Source organism: Emydura macquarii, unplaced genomic scaffold, assembly GCF_026122565.2.
Source record: "Emydura macquarii macquarii isolate MOO-44397 ecotype Brisbane River unplaced genomic scaffold, CSIRO-AGI_Emac_v2 contig_306, whole genome shotgun sequence".
Lineage (NCBI taxonomy): Eukaryota > Metazoa > Chordata > Testudines > Chelidae > Emydura > Emydura macquarii.
The window spans coordinates 10,913,696-10,932,927 of NW_027130443.1; the positions used below are offsets into that span (position 1 = coordinate 10,913,696).

A 19,232-nucleotide genomic window follows, 5' to 3' on the forward strand; every position below is an offset into this window, starting at 1 on the left:
GCAGCATTAGCCCCGAGCAGCCAAAGGAGAGCAGGAATTTCACAAGATTCAGCTCAGGGGTGCCGGGTCTCCATCCGAACAGCCGCGAGTTCGTTACACCCGGGAGCTGCAGGAGTCCTCCACCCTGCCAGGCACCCGCCCAGCCCCCTCTTTAAATGCACCCCTCCTGTCCAGCCGCGGGGACGCGATAAGTCCCTCACCCCTGATTTGCAACAGTCTTTCACTCTGCTAAGTGGGACAGGGCGCTTGGCCCCTAGATTCCCCCTCCTGCAGCCCGGGGAGCGGTGCAAGCGCAGAGCGCCCTGCCTGGAGCCTGGCCCCCTTCCTGCTGGACCAGGCCCCCCCCCCCTGGCCTTGCAGTGATTGCAAGGGTGAGAGCCCCCCCCCCGGTGAGTCACCCCCATCACAGGCCTGCAGCACCGCATCCCAGGGCAGAGCAGAGCAACCCCGCCTGAGCCTGCAGCACCCCCTAGCGCCCCACTGGAGCATTGCAGCCAGGCTCCCTTCCCGCGGAGGACGACCCCTACTGGTGGGAAGGGGACCCCGCATCTGGGTCTCCCATCCACAGCGGGGACGGGCTGCGCCCTGCTTAGCTTCCAGAACGACGCCGCCTCCGCGAGCCCCTCTTGGCCTGGGAGGCGCCTCGTTGTCAAGAGGCGGCGGCGGCGGCCGCTCTCTCCGCCGGGCGGCGCTCTCGTCGGGCCGGGCGGACCGGAGAAGATGGCGGCGCCCATGGAGGTGGCGCTGGTGACGGACGCCGCCGGGCCGCTCTGCAACTGCGCCGCCTGGGAGCTGCGCTCGGGCTCGGCGCTGCCCGGCTACCGGGGCGGCAACAGCGGCGCGCGGGGCCTGGCGCTGCTGGGCGGGGAGCACCTGCTGGGGGCGCAGCTGGGCAAGGGCTACATCAGCGTGTGGGAGCTGCAGCGAAAGGTACCGGTCCCCCCCCCCGGGGACCCCCCGATCCGCTCCCGGGATCCCCCGACTCAGCTCCCCCCCGGAACTCCCCCCCCCGCTCCGCTCCCTGGACCCCCGCCTCGGCCCCCCTCGGGATCGGCCCCCCGGGACCTGCTTCCGGCCGCTCCCCCTCGCCTCAGGCCCCCCCCGGGATCGCCCCCACCTCTGTCCCACCCCCCCGGGATCCTCCCGCCTCAACCCACTGCCCTTAGGATCCCCCCTCCCCCCCCAGGCCTCCCTAGGATTCCTCTACCTGAGCCCGCCCTTCCCCCCCCCCGCCTTGCTTCCTGGACCCACCCCGTCTCAGCCTGCTGCTCTGGGGAACCCCCTGCCTCAGGCCCTCCTGCCTCGGATCCCTCCAGGGCTCCCCCCACCTCAGCCCCCTCCCCCATCTGCCTCCCGGGGCCTCCACTGCCTCAGAGTCCCTCCCCACACACACATCCCCTGCCAAGTCCCCTCCCCCCTCCTCTCCCCCGGGATCCACCTCCGAGCTCTCCCCCAGGAAACTCTCCCCCTCTGGTACCCCCTGAACCCACCTCAGCCCCCCCCGTGGAGATCCTCGGGGAGCTGCCCTGCTACAGAGCCCTCTCCATCTCCCTGCCCGAGACCTCCTTCCTTGGGATAACCCCACCCAGCATGGGACGCTTTAGAAACCCCAGCAAGGGGCCGTGGAAGCCTTCATGGGGTGGGAGCGGCCCAAGAGAGACCCCATCTCCCGGCTGCTTATCCAGTAAGTGGGAGCTGTAGAGAAAGTCAGCGGGGCGAGCTCCCCACACAGAACTCTGCTTGAGCCTGGGGAACCCCTGGCCCCTGCCTCTGGACACAACCCTGGGCCTCCCCTGCTCCAACCCTCCACCTGCTACTGAGACTTTACCAAAAGGTCCTGCAGAGACTTCTGGGTCTGAGGCCTCCATCGGGACCCCTCGCCCTGTCAGTAAGACAGTCAGGACAACCCTTCTGTCTGTTTCTGGACAGCCCCCTGACACCAGGGAGTCACCCCAGGAGAGAGCCTGAGTGTCCCACCCAGCATGTTGAAACTGTGCAGAAAGCCTTCAGAAAGCCTGGGACTTCGGGGCTGGGCTCCCTGAGAAGCACAGCAATCTCTACCCCTGGAGTTGTAGAGCAGGATACCTGGGGTTCCTCTGAGTTCCCTGGAAGCTGGGACCTGCTCCCCATCCCCAGGGGAGCTGCAGAGAAAGGTACCGGGGATGCCATCCTGGGGCTCCCCAGGGACCCCATCCTGGGGCTCCCCAGGGACCCCGTGATAATCTCTGTCACAGCTGGAGAGTTGTCCAGTGTATGGGAGTTGCGGTGAAAGGTGCCAGAGAGATTCTTCCCGAGGACTCCTGTCCCCTAATTTCCACTCTCTGCCTCTTGCACTCCAGCCAAAAATGGGGACTCCACTTGCTCAAACCCAGCTCCCTCCACTTCACCAGCGCCACAGAAAAGCCCCAGCTGGTGCAGTTTGCGTTTTTATTCATCAGCTTTCAGGATGAGACAACCACATGTTACAAGCCTAACCTTCTTCCCCAAACCTGGGATCTTCGTCCTTTGTCACTCCCACTCAGAGCACGATAGCAACCAACCCAAACATCCTCATGCACAGCCCCTTCCTCACCCCGACCCCAGGGATTCTTCTGCTCCCATCAGCTCCCTTTCTCCAGAGCTAGAGAAGAGCACCCACCAGGAGGCAGCATTAGACCTGTTCATCATTCCACCCAATCCCTGGGTTCGGATTATTTTATTTCTTTAATTTTGCTATGATCTCCTTACCCTCTAGGCTGCTGTCTCTCCAGGATTCCCCACCAATGGAACAGAATTGTATTCAGATCCCTTTCCTTTCAACACCCCTTCCACCTCTAGGGGCTGAAACATTGTGGGGTAGGAGAGAAGGGAAACCAAGATCTGCCTAGCTTTCTTCTTAGCAGAATCTCTCACCCCTTTGGTGACTGAAACCAAACCAGCAAAATCCCTGGCAATCTTGTTGCTGGTCTGGTTTTAATCACAAAGTAGACGGAGCCTTTGTCTGTCCTTCGTCTGCACACGCCTCTCCATCATCTTCCTCCTCTCTCCCCTCTGTATTTCATCTTCAAACTCCAGTGGCACAGGCAGAGAAACCAATCATGTATTAAGGACGTTTGTTAAATATTGAGCGGTTCAGTGCGAATCAGATCGTGTCAGCAATGGCTTCCCTTATGTGGCGTATGTTGGGGTAGCCCCTGAGACTTACCCACCTTATCCGAGACTTTATTTACGTGGGTTTTTTTTTAAAAGAACTCAGCTTGACTTTCAACTTATTACTGAATGGGTTTTTTTATTGACATTCAATTAAACTAAACAGAGCTGATTGGACTTACATGTGGGGACCCAATCTCTACACGGATCACGACTTGCTGTTTGTTGCACATCACTTACTTTCCTACTGTCTCTCTTTTCTGCTAACTACGTATTTTACGTATCTACAAAGCAACAGTGAATTCATGCTTTGTTCATTGTTTCATGACCTTGATCAGAATAGACCTACAGCCTGGACTGGAATTGAACTTGGGTCCTCATTCCTCTTCCCAGTTCCTTCAAGTATCCCGTCCCCAGTGAATCTCTGCCCACTTACTGAATGCTAATGTCCCATTACGTTCTTTGTTCTCCTAGGACCAACTCCAGCAGAAGATCATCTGCCCTGGGCTGGTGACCTGCCTGACAGCTTCCCCTAATGGTCTGTACATCCTGGCAGGTATTGCTGAGAGCATCTATCTGTGGGAGGTAAGGAGTCTGAGGGCTGCATGGAAACAGGTGCAAAGGTTGTTGAGTTAAAAATGAGATCACATATCAGCATAAAACCCACAAGAAAAAGCTGACCCCATTATAGTGATGCAAGCAAGTTTGCTAGGATATTGGGAAAACAAAATGTATTTGGTATAATGAACATGACCATGCAGTTTCCATCTTTCATTTCCTGTAGGGGCAAGGACTGTCAGTCAAGCACAACCCCGAGCCCATTGGCACTTAGTAAAGAGAGGAATGTTTGTTGATACTTTGGTTATTTAGATGATAGCATCAGGGTGTTTCTTGTTTATGAACGAAAACTGTATTGTAGGGAAAATAAAGATAGCCTGCGCTCATCAATGCCTTTCATCTAAAACACTTTATTAGTGAAACTCCCCAGGGAGTGAAGCGAATATTTCAGTGAAGCGAATATTTCAGCCCAGCAGCTGTCTTCTGTATGTCCTGGGAAATGTGTTTATGCGGCATCCCTGTGTAGGATTGCAGCCCCTCCAGCCTCTAGCTGTGCCCTAGCTGAGATCAGAGAGAATCTGAGCAGGGGGAATTCCTTCCCAACATCCCCCGCCTGCAGGAGAGGGGACCGGGCTCGGGGCACAACTTATTCTTCGGGGACCTAACCCAGTGGGACTGTAATGGTAACTCTGAGGTACACCCTTCCCCCTCCATCACCTACTATCTTCTGTGCAATAAAAGTGTCTAATGATCTTGATCAGAAAACGCTCTTTCAGCTGCATTGGTGTTTACATCTCAGGAAAGTGAACTTGGATATTTTAGAGGAGTGGCCGTTCTTGGTGTGAACATCCCAGGGCCCCAAATCTCCAGCTTTATTGGCGATAAACCAGGGGAAAAGCCAGTGGTGGCGGAGCGTTGGAGAATCATACGTTAGTTTCTCTTTCTTTAGGGGCTTTGATCTGCAGTGAAGAGGTAACCATCTTGATATGTTAATTGCCAACATTAGGTTCCAGAGTCTGATGGAGTTGAGCTTAACGAGGGAGAGTTCACAACTCTCCCAGCTAGTGTTTCAAGATGCCTGCAGCCCCAAGCAGACGTCGCTGCGTCGGTTACACTCGTTCACCTTTCGAGGGGTATCTTCACAACCAGGAGGGCGACAGGCTATGTTTTAAAATGGCAAGTTAGTGTGGGGAGTGCAGGAGAGCAGCCTCCAGAAGTGAAGTACCAGCTCCATCAAGCTGCCATGGGCTGGGTCCTGTTAGACTCCGCAGATAAACTAAGCAAGGTCAGCCACATACACACACACACACAAACACTGCTGATCTGTTTCATTTCCCTGTTGCATCCTGGCTGTGAGCGGTCTGGGGCAAGGAGTGTCCTCTTTGCTGTACGACCCGTAGCTCAATGGGGCCTTGATCCTTGATTGGGCCTCTTCGGTGCTACTATAATGCCAGTAAGGAGTGAGAACTGGAAGTCAGGTTCCAGGGAAGTGTCAGTGCTTTCACATGCTGATTTTCTTTTGCTTTCCAGGTCTCCAGTGGGAATCTCCTCGCCATCCTGAACCGCCACTACCAAGACCTCACGTGCCTCTGCTTTACAGACGACAGCAGTCACTTTCTCTCGGGGGGCAAGGACTGCCTGGTCCTGGTGTGGAACCTTTACAGGTAGCGTTGCATTGCAGGGTCCGGGAGCTCCAGCCACCCGTGCTGGGAGCATTGGAAATTTGGGCAGCTTCTGTCCTAGCGGAGAGGGGGGTTCTCTCACCCGGTGGAGCCGCACCAGAGCCTGCCAGCAGGTTGCCAGCCCTGCTGTGGTCTCAGGGGTGGGGCTCCTGCCTGTTGCAGAACCCGCAGAGGGGCGCACGTGGAAGGAGGCTGCGGCTGAGACCGCTCAGGGCCCGCAGCTGGAGACAGTAGCAAGCTCTGATCTCGATCTCCGTGCACCAGGACCTTGCTGGGGTTGAACAGCCTCTCCGCGATGCTGAGCTTGCTCTTGCAGAGACTCATTCCCTCCCTTCTGCTCTGATCCCTCCCCAGCTCCCACGAGCATCCCTGGAGGACTCGCGGACAAGGGAGAACTGGCCTGGGCTCCCCTGGAATAATCAGCTGGAGGGGCGCTGTTCCTTCTCCCCAGCGCTTGATAGCCCCATGCCCCTCTCCAGCCTGGCTTCTCAGGTGCTGGCATCCGGGCCACCGGCTCTCCCTGTGGCTGTGTTGCTGCTCCCTGGCATGGCAGCAGCGCTCGCCCTGCTGAATTAACACCCCCCTCCCGCTCTGTTCTTCTCTGTCGCAGCATGCTGCAGGTGGAGCCCTCTGAGATCCCTGACCCCCGCCATGTGTGGTCTCAGCACAGCCTCCCCATAACAGACCTGTGCTGCGGCTTCGGAGGCCCCTTGGCACGAGTTGCCACCGCCTCCCTCGACCAGACGGTGAAGGTAAGGGCTGGATCTGGCTGCTCTGGGGTCCTGACCAGTGGTTTCGGCTCTGCCACAGGGCACGTGTGACTCCCAAAGGCTTAAAATCTCACCTCTCTCCGGCCAAGGCTGCGGCTGAGCCGCTGGGTGCCGTTTGCTGTCAGTTCAGGTTCTTGGCTCTCTCTGCGGTGACTCAGACCTGCCAGTCCTAATGGGGTTTCTCCTCCGAACATTAGCAGCTATTCTGTCACCTCAAACTGGTGTCACCGTGTGCTTGGCAGCTCCCCTGGACTCTGGGCTGGGGCTGAGTCCTACCCAGCTGGCAGTCCCTCCATCCGGCAAGAGGCTGCAGCGTAGGACCAGCCCCAGGACTTTGGGATGGGATCCCCCGTTTTATGGGTGGGAAGGCAGAGAGAGGTTAAGGGGCTCATCCGGTCACGCAGTGACTCTGTGGTGCCGCTGGGAGGCCCAGCCTTGTGATCTAACCACTAGGCCACCCTCCCCCTCTTGGAAGGTGATCTCTGGGGAGAACTAAAAGCATCCACGGGGGATAGATGGCTCGGCAACATAGAGAAAAGGAGAGAGCCTGGACTGGCCGGGCAGCTTACTTGGACGTGTATGAAGGGAGGCAGGAGGCTGGGTAAACATCCTGTGTTCAGCAGCGTTGCTTCACCTCTGTATCCCTGAGTCAGTGTCATCTAGTGATGAGAACTGGACTGCTCAGGACTCCTGGGTTCTCTTCCTGCCTCGCTTTGTGACCTTGGCCTGGTGGGTCCGTGCCTCGGTTTCCCCATCTGTAGGGTGGAGGGGGTGCTGCTCCTCCTTCACAGACAGGTTAAGGGATGCCGCTGAAGTGCTGTGAGGCCTTCTGCTGACTGGTGTGAAGGAAGGACGACCTGTTCGAATAGTGATATTCATAAACCAATTCATCCTTTTGTCCCCTGTCATCTCCTCCCCGCCCCCCAGCTCTGGGAAATCTCCTCTGGAGAACTCCTGCTCTCTGTCCTCTTTGATGTGGGCATCATGGCGGTGACGCTGGATCTCTCGGAGTATCACATCTTCTGCGGCGGCATGGATGGCTCCATCTTTCAAGTTGACCTCTGTGCCTGGGTGAGTGATCTGGGAGAAGCCAGCTGAGCCTCACCATGGATACCTGGGTGGGTGTTGTGGGGTGTGTGTGCGTGTGAGTGTGTGCGCACGTGCACACATCTGTCTGCCCTCTGCTGGACTGCATCAGACCTGCCCAGGGACAGCGCTGTCTTCTTTTCCTCATGCACCCAGCAGGCTAGTCATCGGGTCTCCTGGGTGCCCCAAGCCCCAGGCAGCAGCCGTCTGCCTCAGATGGAGGGCGCAAGTTAATTCTCTGAATTCTCTCGACAGCCTGTTCAGAGGGACCGAGCCTTCCAGGCGGAGCGGGAGAACGGGAAGATCTTCAAGGGGCACAGGTGAGGTGCTGCCCTTGTGCGTCTCTTGCAGCTGCTCTGTCTCTAATAGCAAACCCCCCCTCCAAAAAAACCCACCCGCTCCTCTGGCTCTAGGTCACTCCAGTGAGTTTCAGCTGCCTCCTCCTCTTCCTTCAATGACTCATGTGAGCCTGGGGTGCCTGCAGCAGCTCTGCTGGGAGCAGCGGGCTCCACGCCCGGAGATGAATTACAGATGAGAAATAATGCAGGGAAGAGAGGCTGTGCTGCAGCCAGTCGCCCACGCTGCTCGAGGACAGGGAGTTCTCAGGGCCTGCTCTTCAAAGGGCTAGTCTCTTGGGAGCAGGATAGCCTAGTGGTGCAGAGAGAGAGAACTGAGAGTCAGGACACCTGGGTTCTCTCCCCAGTCCTGCCAAGGGAACCTGATTCAGTGGCTAGCACAGAGGAGCTGGAGTTAGGTGGCCTGGATTTTATTCTCAGCTCTGGGAGGCAGCGTGGCCTAGTGGTTAGGTATCATAGGGGAACAGGCATTCCAGACGCCTGCATCTGGGCAGGAAGTGGTGTTCAGTTGTTACAGCGGGGGGCTCGTGGAGGAGTTGGGCCGTCTGGGTTCTGCTCCCACAAGCAGAGAGAGGCACCTGTCATGTCAGCTCCATGAGTTTTGTTGTTAAACCAAGTCCCTTGCCCAGGTGTGATCTGAAGAGCCAGGCGGGCACTGGGTACCTGGCGCTTTGGGCCTGCCACAGCACCGCACCCCTGAGATGGGGGAGAAGAGGCGGGAGTAGAAGAGGAGGTGGAGCATGGGGGAGTGGGCGGGGCATGTCAAGGAATGAGGGCGGAGCCTCAGCAAGCCCAGGGTCTGCAGTGAATGATGGGCCTGCAGTGCTGCTCCCCCTGAGTCAGTAGCTGATCGGTGACTTCCCCTCTCTTTCCATGCCCCTGCCCAGCAAGGACTTTGCATCCCAAGGTCCCCCCCACCCTGACCCAGCCGTGCCCTGCAGTGACCCGGGAGGGAAGCGGGATGCTGCTCTGTCCAGGGCTCTCCGAGCCGCTCCCTGCGTTAGCCAGAGAGAGGGACCAACTGGGGGCACCTTGAGATGTTCCCTATCCCAGGAACGAGGAGCTTGAACCTTACTGTGCAGCCATTGGATGGCCAGGCCGGCCACCCGCAGGGGGGTGGAGTTGTCCATCCGGGGGGTGTCCTTCGGCCCCTTCGACCCTGCTGCTCTGTCCTAGCCTCCAGTCCGCCCCCCCCCCCCCCCCCCGTGTCTCCGTCACCACGGGGCAGCGCAGCCACTCAAACCATCTCACCGCCGTCCCTCTGTCCGCAGAAACCAGGTGACCTGTCTGTCCGTCTCCACGGACGGCAGCCTGCTGCTGTCCGGCTCACATGACGAGACCGTCCGGCTGTGGGACATCCAGAGCAAGCAGTGCCTGCGGACGGTGAATCACAAAGGTAGGGCCGGCTGTCGGCCCCTCGCCGGGGTCCCGCGCACCCCTCCCACCCGGGCACGCGGCCCTGCAGAGCCAGCCATGGCAGCGAGCAAAGCGAGTCAAGGGCAAATGGCTCCATCCAAATCTGAGGCTCGGGCGGGTTTTCCCTGCGGGACCGTCTAAGCTGAGCCCTCCTCACATAGAGCCTTCTAGTGGCTAACAGCCTACTACTGCTGCCAGCTAATGGAGATACTCCCTCAGCTCAAGGACAGCACCGTGCTTTGGTGCCCAGGTCAGTCCCTGCTGGTGGTGTGTAGTGGGTCGTTACGTTGGCATATAGACCCCAAAGCTGCTGCTGTTCTAGTTGACCTAAACCGGAGCTCTGACGTGTGATCCAGCGGGTTCCCCGAGCCCGCCCGTGGGGCAGACACGAGCCCAGACCTGGCTGGGGTGGCTGACATTCTGGCAACCTCTGGGCTAGAGCATCCCCGGAGAGTGACGATCTCCACGCAGGGGCAGGAGAGAGCTGGCCCCAGGCCGGGATGAAGAGCCAAGCACAAGAGACAAGCCCCAGAGGAGGCTGGAAATAGATCGGAGGGGTCAGAGGGCGGCATGAGGCTGCGGCTCCCGGCTAGAGACGACCGGCGATGTTCTGCCAACGGGAGAGAGGGCAAAGGGGTCTTTCCGACAAGGTTTGCTCGTCCGTGGGGGGAGCGCTGCCTTTTCTGGCTAGTGTTGAGTGATGAGCTGTGACTCCGGGCCAGGCCAGTCAGCACGGCTCTCCTGTCATTGAATCCCCCGCCCTGGCGTTCGCTAAACACCCGGGGGGCGGGAGGGTGCAGCGTTGGATCTGGAGACGTGTCACTGAGCAACCCTTCACCCTGACGGGCCGGGAAGGTGGAATTTGGGCTCTGTACAGGGAGAGAGCGGAGGAGTTGGGGGTGGAAAATGCAGGCCGCGTGATGCAGTGGGTAGGGGGCCGGGATGGGAGCCAGGAATCCTGGGTTCTGTTCCCAGCACAGCCGCGAATTCCCTGTGCTTTCTAGGACAAGTCGCGTCCCTGCTCTGTGCCTCAGTTTCCCCATCTGTAAAATGGAAAGAAAGGCACTGATCTGCCTTTGCGAAGTACTTTGAGAGCCGAGGAGGGGGGTGGCCCTGGGGTTAAGGCACTGAGCTGGGATGCTGGAGTCTCTGCCCTGGGTTAGGGCCTCTGGCTGTTACCAGAACACACCTCCTCGGAAGCGCTGTCATCTAGTTTATTGTTACTAGACCGCGTTCCTGTGGCCACAGTGGCAGGAAGTTGCTCGTGGGCCGATAGCGGATGCATCCGTTACTTAACGCTGCTGGAAGGGAGTCTCCTCCTCCTTCGAGCCCCAGGGGGAACGGGAGGTGAGGGTGTTCCAGGCTCTGCACCGCTTTCTGGTGCAGTGAACAGTGGCTGGGCGCAGCGCCGGAGTTGCGGGGTAATTTATTGCCTCGCTCTGAGCTCCTTGCTAATTGCTGGCTGGGAGGAAGCCTGACCCGCCGGGGAACCAGGGGCTAATCTCTCTAATGGAGGCTTGGACGGGGGAGAAGCAAAGTTTTAAACATATTGTCACAGTGGAGGCTGGCGAAGGGTGGCTGCAGAGAGCAGCTCCTGGCTGGGTACGGCCCGGTTCTGAACCGGATAGGCAGGGCCTTTAACTCACCTGCTGCCTAGACCACAGCTCCCCTGGGTCCGCCGAGGCTCCCGCTGCCCTGGTTACCCAGTCCCCTGGCTGTCCTGTGGGGACGCTCCTGGCCGCATCCCCCTGCCAGCGGGACCAGAGGCCAGGGCGAGGACAGTGCTGTGGAGCGCCTCGAGGGCCGGCACTGCCCCGCCTGGATGTTCAGCTCCCCTCCCAGAGCGGCAGCTGCTCCCCGCTCGTTGCAGGGCCCGCTTCCAAACCGGCAAAACCTGCCCAGACCCGGCTCCCTGCCTTGCTCCTTCTGCCTCCTCGTCATCCTCCACTTGGCTGGTGCAAGAGCTTTCCCGGCATTTCTCTCCCTCCACCACCCCCCTTCGTTCATTCCTTTGACCTGCCACACTCAGCTGGGAACGTCTCTGTCCTCCTCAGAGCCATTTGCTCCCTGACTATCCCCCCCGTGCTAGCGAGCTGCATGGAGCAGAGAGGTGGGGGAAGGCTTGGTTTGTATTAGCCACCCCTGTGCTGTTCTGCCCCCCCACCCCTCTAGATGAGCCGAGTTTGGGTGCTGCAGCTGTTCACACCTGTTCCCCCAAAGCCCGGGGGGACTTGCTCCAGAGCATTTGGGAGCCAGGCAGAACGTGGAAGTGTTTGCCTGGGTGATGGATGCAGTGACTGTGTCTGTTGGAGGGGGGGCTAACAGAAACCCGCAGCCTGTGTGGGTAAATGCAGTAATTAAAGTGCTCGTTAACTCCGCCAAATGAAAGGGTGACCGCTCATGGCTGGGAGACAGCTGTGCATGATGGATGGCCGGCTCTGCAGAGGACAGCCAGCGCACCGTGCTCTGCTGAGCCAAGCGGGGAAGAAAGCAGCCTTTTCCTTCTGCAGACCGTGCTCCAGAGATCACCTGCAAGGCCTGGCACTGCTGGGGGTGGGGAGGGGACCTTTACACCCCCCCCCCCAATAATCTTCAGGGGCCTCAAGTTACTGTCAGAAAGGCCCAAATACACACAGTTGTCATCCTTTGCACACATCGTACATCACAGCAAAATACTGCCACGGGCCCCAATTTTACTGCTTTAAACTTCTAAAATCCACGATTTTCTGAGGCCTAACCAGCAGTCTGGGGGCTGGGCTCCTGGGGCGCCCTGTGGTTTGGGATGCGGCAGGCACTGCTCATTTCCAGGGCAAGCGGCTGGTGGGACTGAGCTCGGGGACGGGACTTTCCTCTGCGTCCTGTGGGATTTTGGAAGCTGATCTAGTTGATTTGTGAAACCGTTCTGTGGCTGGTCAGGGATCCCTGGGGGCAGGTGTGCGGGGGGAGGAGGAGCGTGTCCACACACCTCTCGCTGGCCGGCTGTTTTCCAGCCTTCCTTCCTATTCCCCGCTCTCCCGCACAGCTGGGTCTCCTCTGCCCTCCGGTGTCGGTTGCAGCCTCCGTAACCCCATAACCTCCAGCTGCTGAGGCCTGAGCTCCTCTCCCTTGCACGTGCTCTAGTTCCAGACAGGCTGCCCCCACTTTCTTCTCCCAGTTGGGCCCTCCCCCCATCACAGCAAGTCCTGCCGCGCCATCAGCTCTCGCCCGAACGCAGGAGTGTCCCCGAGCATTTTCAGCCTCTTCTGCATGAGCCAAAGCGCTCTGCACCTGGAGCTTCGTGAACAGGTTGGGGTGGCACTCTCCCCTTTCAGGGCCCCCCACGGCCCCCCTACTATCTGCTGTCCCCAGAGCAGCCTGACCTCAGACTCCGGACAGCACGTAGCCTCAAGCAGGCCCGGCTGAAGCCTTTAAGTCACTAGGCTCGCTCCCCGGGTTCAGTCAGCTTGTTGATGGGGTTTTTTTTTTATACGGCTTGAAACCCAGGAGTCCTGACTCTGTCCTCCTGACTGCCCTAAGCACAAGACCCCACCCTGTCCCCGATCTAGGAATAGGACCCAGGAGTCCTAGTGGCCACGTAGCCCTTCGTTTGGTTTCCAGGGTTGCCTTTTCCAAGCGAGGGGCAAACCCTGAGCGTCTGCGCTCTGTAAACTCGACCGGATCTTGCTTTTTCTCCGTCCCCAGGCCCGGTTACCAATGCCTTCATCGTGCTGGCCCCAGCCAACATGTTTAATCCAGACGCCAAGCCCGGCGTGCCTCTGCCCAAATTCAGCAAACATTTGCATGGGACCGAGAGCAGCGACGATCAAGGAGCCGACGGGGTGACGCTGCGGCTCGGGTTCAACCAGCAGGTAGGAGTAAAGGTCGCTGTCTTCTGCAGCGAGGGACTGGGAAAAAGGGCTGGGCTGGGGGGGGTCGGGGGAGGGAGTGATATTGATCCTTCCAGCCAGAGCAGAAGCAGGTGGCTGGTCCCTACTGATCTGATGCTTCTGGGTGGCAACTTTGCAGCCTGTTCTGGTGCCGCTGCCCCTCTGGGGACGAGGAGAGGAAGTGGGTGGAGGAACCTGAGGGGCATCTTGGTCACAGAATAACTTACTCCTGGGTATTGGATGGAAATGGCCTGAACCCCAGCATCACGGCCAGCAGCCCTGGCATGGCCATTCTATAAATCACACCACGCCAGTGGGTACAGCAAGGGGCACTGGGAGTCAGGACTGCTGGGTTCTATCCCTGGCTCTGGGAGGGGAGTGATCTCCAATGGTTACAGCAAGGGGCACTGGGAGTCAGGACTCCTGGGTTCTCTCCTCAGAGCTGCAGGGACGTCTCTGCTGGGAACCTTGCTCCCATCGCACATGGTGGCCTGTCCCAGGAACAAGCCCCAAAGCTCTGATCGACCTGCCCCCAAGATACCGCCTTCCTCGTAGCATGAACGAGCCCGGCTGCTCCTCCCCGCCCCGCCCTTCTTCTGAGCTCACCTTTTGCTGAAGGGTCTTTATTGTCCCCCGGGTGCTCAGAGCCCACTCGAAAGGTTTAACTAATTGCTGGATTTGAAGGGGTTTCTAATGAACTGATTGTGGCTGGGGAACTCGTTATCTTGCTTTCCCACCAGCAGAAAGGGCTTAATTAGCGCCATGCCCTCCGCCTCTGAGCTAATCGCTGGCGAAGGGGAGAGGCGCGTTGAGGGTGTTGGCCTTGAGGGCGTTGGACGGGAGATGAAAGGGATCCTGCTCCAGAAACCAGCCGGCTGAGCTGGGGCCCAGCTCCCCCTCTAGCCCCAGCGCCTCCCCCATCCCCAGTTTGGCCCCCAGCTCCGTCTTCAGCCCAAGCTCCTCTGCTGAGCCAGCTGTGCAGTGATGGGGGGGGTACGGACAGATTCCATTACTGGTAAGAGGGGGTGCAACAGGAAAAGTTTGGGTACCCCTGGTTTAAGGCCAGTAGGGCCCATCAGATCCTCCAGCCTGAGTGCCTGTGTGGTACGGGCCGGTCAGTGTCACCTGAACACCCCTATGCTGAGCCCAGGACTTGCAGGAAACTAAAGCATTTCAGTGGCCAGGAGAGGTAAACTGCAGCATGCCACGGCCGGGAGGAGGAGGGAGCGAGGCGTGCCCGTGCCCGATGCCCCGGCATGGAGTCGCTGAGCTGAAAGGCCAAGGTGACCCCAGCAGGCGCTGTGTTTCCGTGGCGCTTTGTGCAGGAGTCTGAGCCGTCTCCCCTCCGCCCTAGCCAAACCCCTGTGCAGCTGCATTAATGCCGCCTTCCTCAGGCTCCCCGGGCAGGTCCAGCTGGTGGCATAATTGTTCTGTCCTGCCTTCCACTGGTGCGTGGCATTCGCCAGCTGCGGAAGCTTTCCCCAGCTCTGGCCATGCTCCAGCGACCGGGGAATTGGTGCACCGCACTCTGGGGGTGTATATTAGTAACAAACGGCTCCACTGTGTCACTGGGGTTTGCTACAGCAAACTCCATCTGAACCCTCCACCCTTTATCAGCCTCACCCGCCGTTCTGCGGGGCGGGGGCGGCGGTTCTCGTGCTGGACAGGAGAGCAGCGGGTAAATCCCGACCTTCAGCTTCTGCCTGGCTTCTTGCTTCCAGGCCTGCGCGCAGCAGTGTAGATGGGCCCCGGAGCACGATCTAGAAGGAGTTGGGAGCCACAGGCCCGTGGGGCACAGAAGGGGGTGACTGGGAAACGCTGCACCTGGAAGGAGCAAAGGGGCTGAGTAGAAGCAGTAAAGTTCCCTGAGTGAGATCTAGAGGGGTAGAAACGGCATTGTTCGTGGGTCCTTCCTTGGGCACCTCTGCATGTCCCCGGCGCTCCCTGCCCGCTGGCTGTGGATGATAGTGCATGGCAGGGAGAGGGGCTAACGTGGGGCCTCCCCCGCCATGCCCTTCTGCAAGAGGATCTGAAGGCCCGTCCTGCTTCTTGCCCAGGGGGATGGACCAGGGCAGGGGAGGCGAGTGAAGAGGGGGGGAGAGGACGGGGTGCTGCCGTGCTAGCTCCGCGTGGGCATTGTTCAGTCAGCGGCGGAGAGATCTCCTGATCTCGTCTGCACTGCCAGGTCTCCGCTCGGGAATGAGAACCGTGGCCTCAGCCCGCGTGCGGGAGGTTCCGGATGACTCCATCTGGCTCAGCTGGGAGCCGGCGACGCTGGCACGTTCTCTGGGCAGGGGAGTGTCCTGCGTTGGTTTCAGGGATGGTGAGAGGATGGGGTCATTGTGAGAGGCCGTGGATCCACCTCGCTGACCCCTCTGCTGTGTCTCCTTGCAGGGGGCTGGGAAGAGCTACTTGGAAAAGGCGGAACGGCTGTACTCGCAGATGTGCTCGACGAGGGAGAAGGTGAGTCCCATGCACCGCTCTTGGGGCCCCAGCAGGTCTGGGGAAGTTATGGCTGGGGCTCAGCGAGCGTTGGCAGTGGAGGGTGGTATTAAACCGGGGGGACGGAGGGGGACATCTCCTTCCAGCTACACCAGGCGCACAGGCTTCCTGGCAGGGTCCCCCTGGCAGTGGGGTGGTCCCCAAGGCTTCCAGGAAGGGTGGGGGAGTGATCCTGTAAACATACGCCCCAAAAACTTGGGAAACCCTCCCAGCACAGGATGAGGGGGTGACTCAAGTTGAGTTTAAAAGGCTGAGGAGGCTTCAGGGCAAGAAATGTTGTACACTTATAAAAAGAAAAGATCCACGTGATCTTGTTCAGGGGACAAGGCAATACCCCGTGTTTACTGCAGATACAAAGCCATTGCATTCATACATCCACACACACACTCACACCCAGAGCTCTGCCAGCTGGTAGAATATAGTCACCAGTTCGTGTTGCTCGAGTCAGCCTATTGGCCAGGTAGGCTGAGCACGGGCCTCTGTCAGTGCGCAGTCCAATGCTCCAGGATGATTGCAGAACGAACCCGAAGTTTGCACGTTCTCACCCCGTCTTTTATAGTGGTTAGTCCCCAGAATATCCCATGAGTCTTGCTGTGTCACGCGTTCTGTGTGGTAGTTAATCACCAGCCAATTACAAGCATGACCTCTCCTCCTCCTCTTCCACGCTTTGTTCCCTTCCCAAGGTGGATTCTCCCCTGGCTTTAGGGTTATCTGCATTCTTTGGCCTCCAGGGTCAGGAGGATAGTAGCAGCCGGTGTCTTTACTCCCCTCTTTGTTGTCCCAATGGTTTGAGCTGGCATCTCTCCTTATCTATTCACACCCTACACACGCTTCCCTCACTCCTACCCAAAAACCAGGTCATCACAATACTTTTAGGTTCAATAGGACGAGAGTCAGAAAACCAGCAAAATGGAATTCACTCACGTCCAGCAATAACAATTAAACAATGTTATACTTCAAACAATGCTCATTATTACATCCATCTTAGAAATACAAAGGAAGAATCTAGCTCCATCTATTTCTGTTTTACTCAGGCAATTAAACAAGGAATCTGCTTTGCTTATCCAATTCTTAGGGTGGCTCACACATGGGATGAATGAAAGGGTAGCAAATAAGAGGTTTGGGGATTACTTTGTCCCACAAGTTCCTCCCCCCTCGGGCCTGGCGAGGTCGAGACCCCTGACCCTAAGCCCCCTCTGCCACCCCTCTCCCTGCAGAACCTGATGGGAGACCAGGAGCAGTTGAAGATCCAAGTGACTGAACTGGAGGATGAGGTCAGCACGCTCCGGAAGATCAATAAGAACCTCTTTGACTTCTCTGCCCGCCTCATCACCAAATCAGCCAAGTGAGAGCAAGCTCCGAGCCCTCGCGCTCCTCCGCCCAGCCCTGCAGCGCTCTTGGGAGGGGGGAGACAGCTACCCCCAGGTGTGCATGCCCCTGGACGTGTGAGCACATGCAGCACACGCGTCCACGTGACCACCTGTGGAAACACACAGCACATGAAGATGCGGACTTGCCGACATCCACACGCGGACTCGGACATGCAACGGCCGAGCTCACATGTAGGCAGGGCCAGCAGGACGCTGCACGTGCCATCAGACGTGCGTCGTGCATGCTGTCACGTGTGACCGTTTTCACACTGATCCAGCGGCACCTCCGTGTAGACAGGGGAAATGCAGTTGTAGCTGAGCATTGGTCTGGACTGAGGGCACAGGGCAGGTGGGAGACCAAACTCCGGCTTGGACTGGCAAGAATGGAGACTGTTGCAGGCTGGAGGTGGCGGGGGGGGCAGATACAGGGAGACACTCACCTTGTCTTCCTCCGACTCCCCTTTTTCTTACTCTGCCATGGCGCACGGACAGATCAACAGGGACTTCTTTTATCTCCTCACACATGAGTTTGGGAGGAGATGCTGTCTCTCTCTTCCCACCTCTCACAGGGGAGATACTACCTCTTCTCCCTGACTCCTCCGCACTAAACTCACTGGCTGAGGGTCAGGGTTGGAATTTCCCATCGGTGCCAAATCTGGGACTGAAAGTCCCAGAGCCTGGGCCATGGGAAGGGGATGCACGGTGCAAGCCCCCATTTCCCCCTGTTCAGCTGGCTTGTTTAGTGTGCAGGAGCCATGGAAGGAGGTTGGTCTCCCCCTTTCTATCCAGCAAGTGGGGTATTTTTGGAGGGGGTGGGAGACTGGGACAGCCTTGCTCAAGGTTGGCGGTGAATTTCAGGGTGTGAGGTTAACCCTTAGTGGGAGGGCGCGTCGGGTGCTACATGAATTATGGATACAGTTGCCCACATCCAAGCCGTTGAGTGGGCCTAGTTCCCAACCCGGCAGGTTGCTATTTTTCTTTTTTTTTTATTATTCTGGATCCAGTTACTTTGTTCTCAGCCTGTTTTCTTAAGAATTTGCCTTTTGACTCTGTCTCCGTTTCTATCCTGGATTGTGGCCTGGTGGCAGTTCTTTGTTTTGTTTTGGTTTTTTTTTTACATAAAGGTTGTTTTTATAGTGAGATGTACTTCGGGGGGGAGCCTTCCGGTCCTTCTGTGGCGACTTCTCGCCAGGGATCTCAATGCACCCTGGGAATTGGTTACGCCTCATGACAATGCCCTCCCCAGTGGGTTATGTGGGTAGTATTATCCAGGATTCATAGATGGGGAAACTGAGGCACAGAAGCAGGGAAGTAACTTGCTCAAGGTCACTGAAGAAGTGGGTGCAAGTCTTTGATTCCCCTGTTTTAACCAAAGACTGGCCCACCCTCCCTCCGGTTGGTCTAGAACCCAGAAGCCCTGACTCCAGTCCTCTGCCGACCAAACAGGGGATTGCTGCATTTCCCATCTCCTTCCTGTCAGAGGGTTGCCAGCCCTCTGAAGGGCTCAGCCTGCCTCTGGCCGGCTCCACAGGACGGAGTGAGGCAGTTCAGGTTCACTTGGGACTAATTAACTCATTAAAGTGGGTGGCAGTTAACTAGGCAGGGAAGCATCTGGGCAAGATAGCTGGCAGCTCCTGCCGGTAGGGGGAGGAGAGCAGAGGCTGGTGGGGTGACCTGGGCAGAGAGCGCTCCCCCAGCAAGGGCATCTCCAGAGGAAGCTGCTCCGGGGGACTCACCAGCAAAGGCACCCTAGGAAGAATGCGCGTGGGCGGGAGAGTTTCCAGAAGGAAAGGACCGAAGGGCAAGTCTCAGAGAAAACTGGCTCCCCTCTAGCCACCAGCAGAAGCCCTCCAGTAGAGGAATGAGAGGCTGTCCTGAGGATGGGTCCTCGCAGATCAGCGTCGGGGCAGGGGAACCTTGCCCCAGGTCACGAAGGCCTCCGTGGTGGACGTAATGGAGGTTGACAGGCTACGGCTGACGCAGCTCCTGCCCCCTCCAGCCGGAGAGGCTGGGATGGAGGTCTGTTTATGTAATCAAGGAGAGCCCTGAAGGCACACTGCTCAATATACAGACTCCGTAGTGGAGCCCACTAGGGGAAACTGAGGCAGAGGCATACCTGCAATGTGCCGGGCCTCCAAGGGGCACGCGGGAGTCAGCCCCCTCCCACTCGTCCCTGTCACTAGTGAAACAGCAGCTTGTCTCCAGCGGACCTCTAACACACACACACCCCGCAGCTTTTCTGTGCCCCGCCAACTCCAGGCGGGGCGCAGCACCACCGCCGAGGTCTGTGACCCGGAGATCATTGCTGTGATGAAATGCTAGGCCCGTGTCCATTCTGCAGAGTGAGCCCAGGCTCTTCACTCAGGTGTGTTGCCCTGCAACCCCCCGCCCCCCCTCCCGTCCACACACACACACCCCACCCATGTGTGGTGGTGCTTTTAACCTGGCCTGGCTGGTGGGGTGAGAGCCCAGGTGCTGCTTTCCCTGGACTTAGGAC

The 19,232-nt window shown here is 58.3% G+C and overlaps 1 protein-coding gene across 1 annotated transcript; it reads left to right on the forward strand.

Moving 5' to 3' along the window:
• Nucleotides 1–718: 718 nt before the first annotated feature.
• WDR18 (WD repeat domain 18) lies at nucleotides 719–19,177 on the forward strand. Its single transcript, XM_067559060.1, has 10 exons — nucleotides 719–930; nucleotides 3,604–3,714; nucleotides 5,218–5,351; nucleotides 5,980–6,121; nucleotides 7,067–7,210; nucleotides 7,481–7,545; nucleotides 8,853–8,977; nucleotides 12,679–12,845; nucleotides 15,258–15,326; nucleotides 16,583–19,177. The coding sequence occupies exons 1-10, from the start codon at nucleotides 721–723 to the stop codon at nucleotides 16,712–16,714; spliced, it is 1,299 nt and encodes a 432-aa protein (XP_067415161.1). The 5' UTR covers nucleotides 719–720; the 3' UTR covers nucleotides 16,715–19,177.
• Nucleotides 19,178–19,232: the final 55 nt, after the last annotated feature.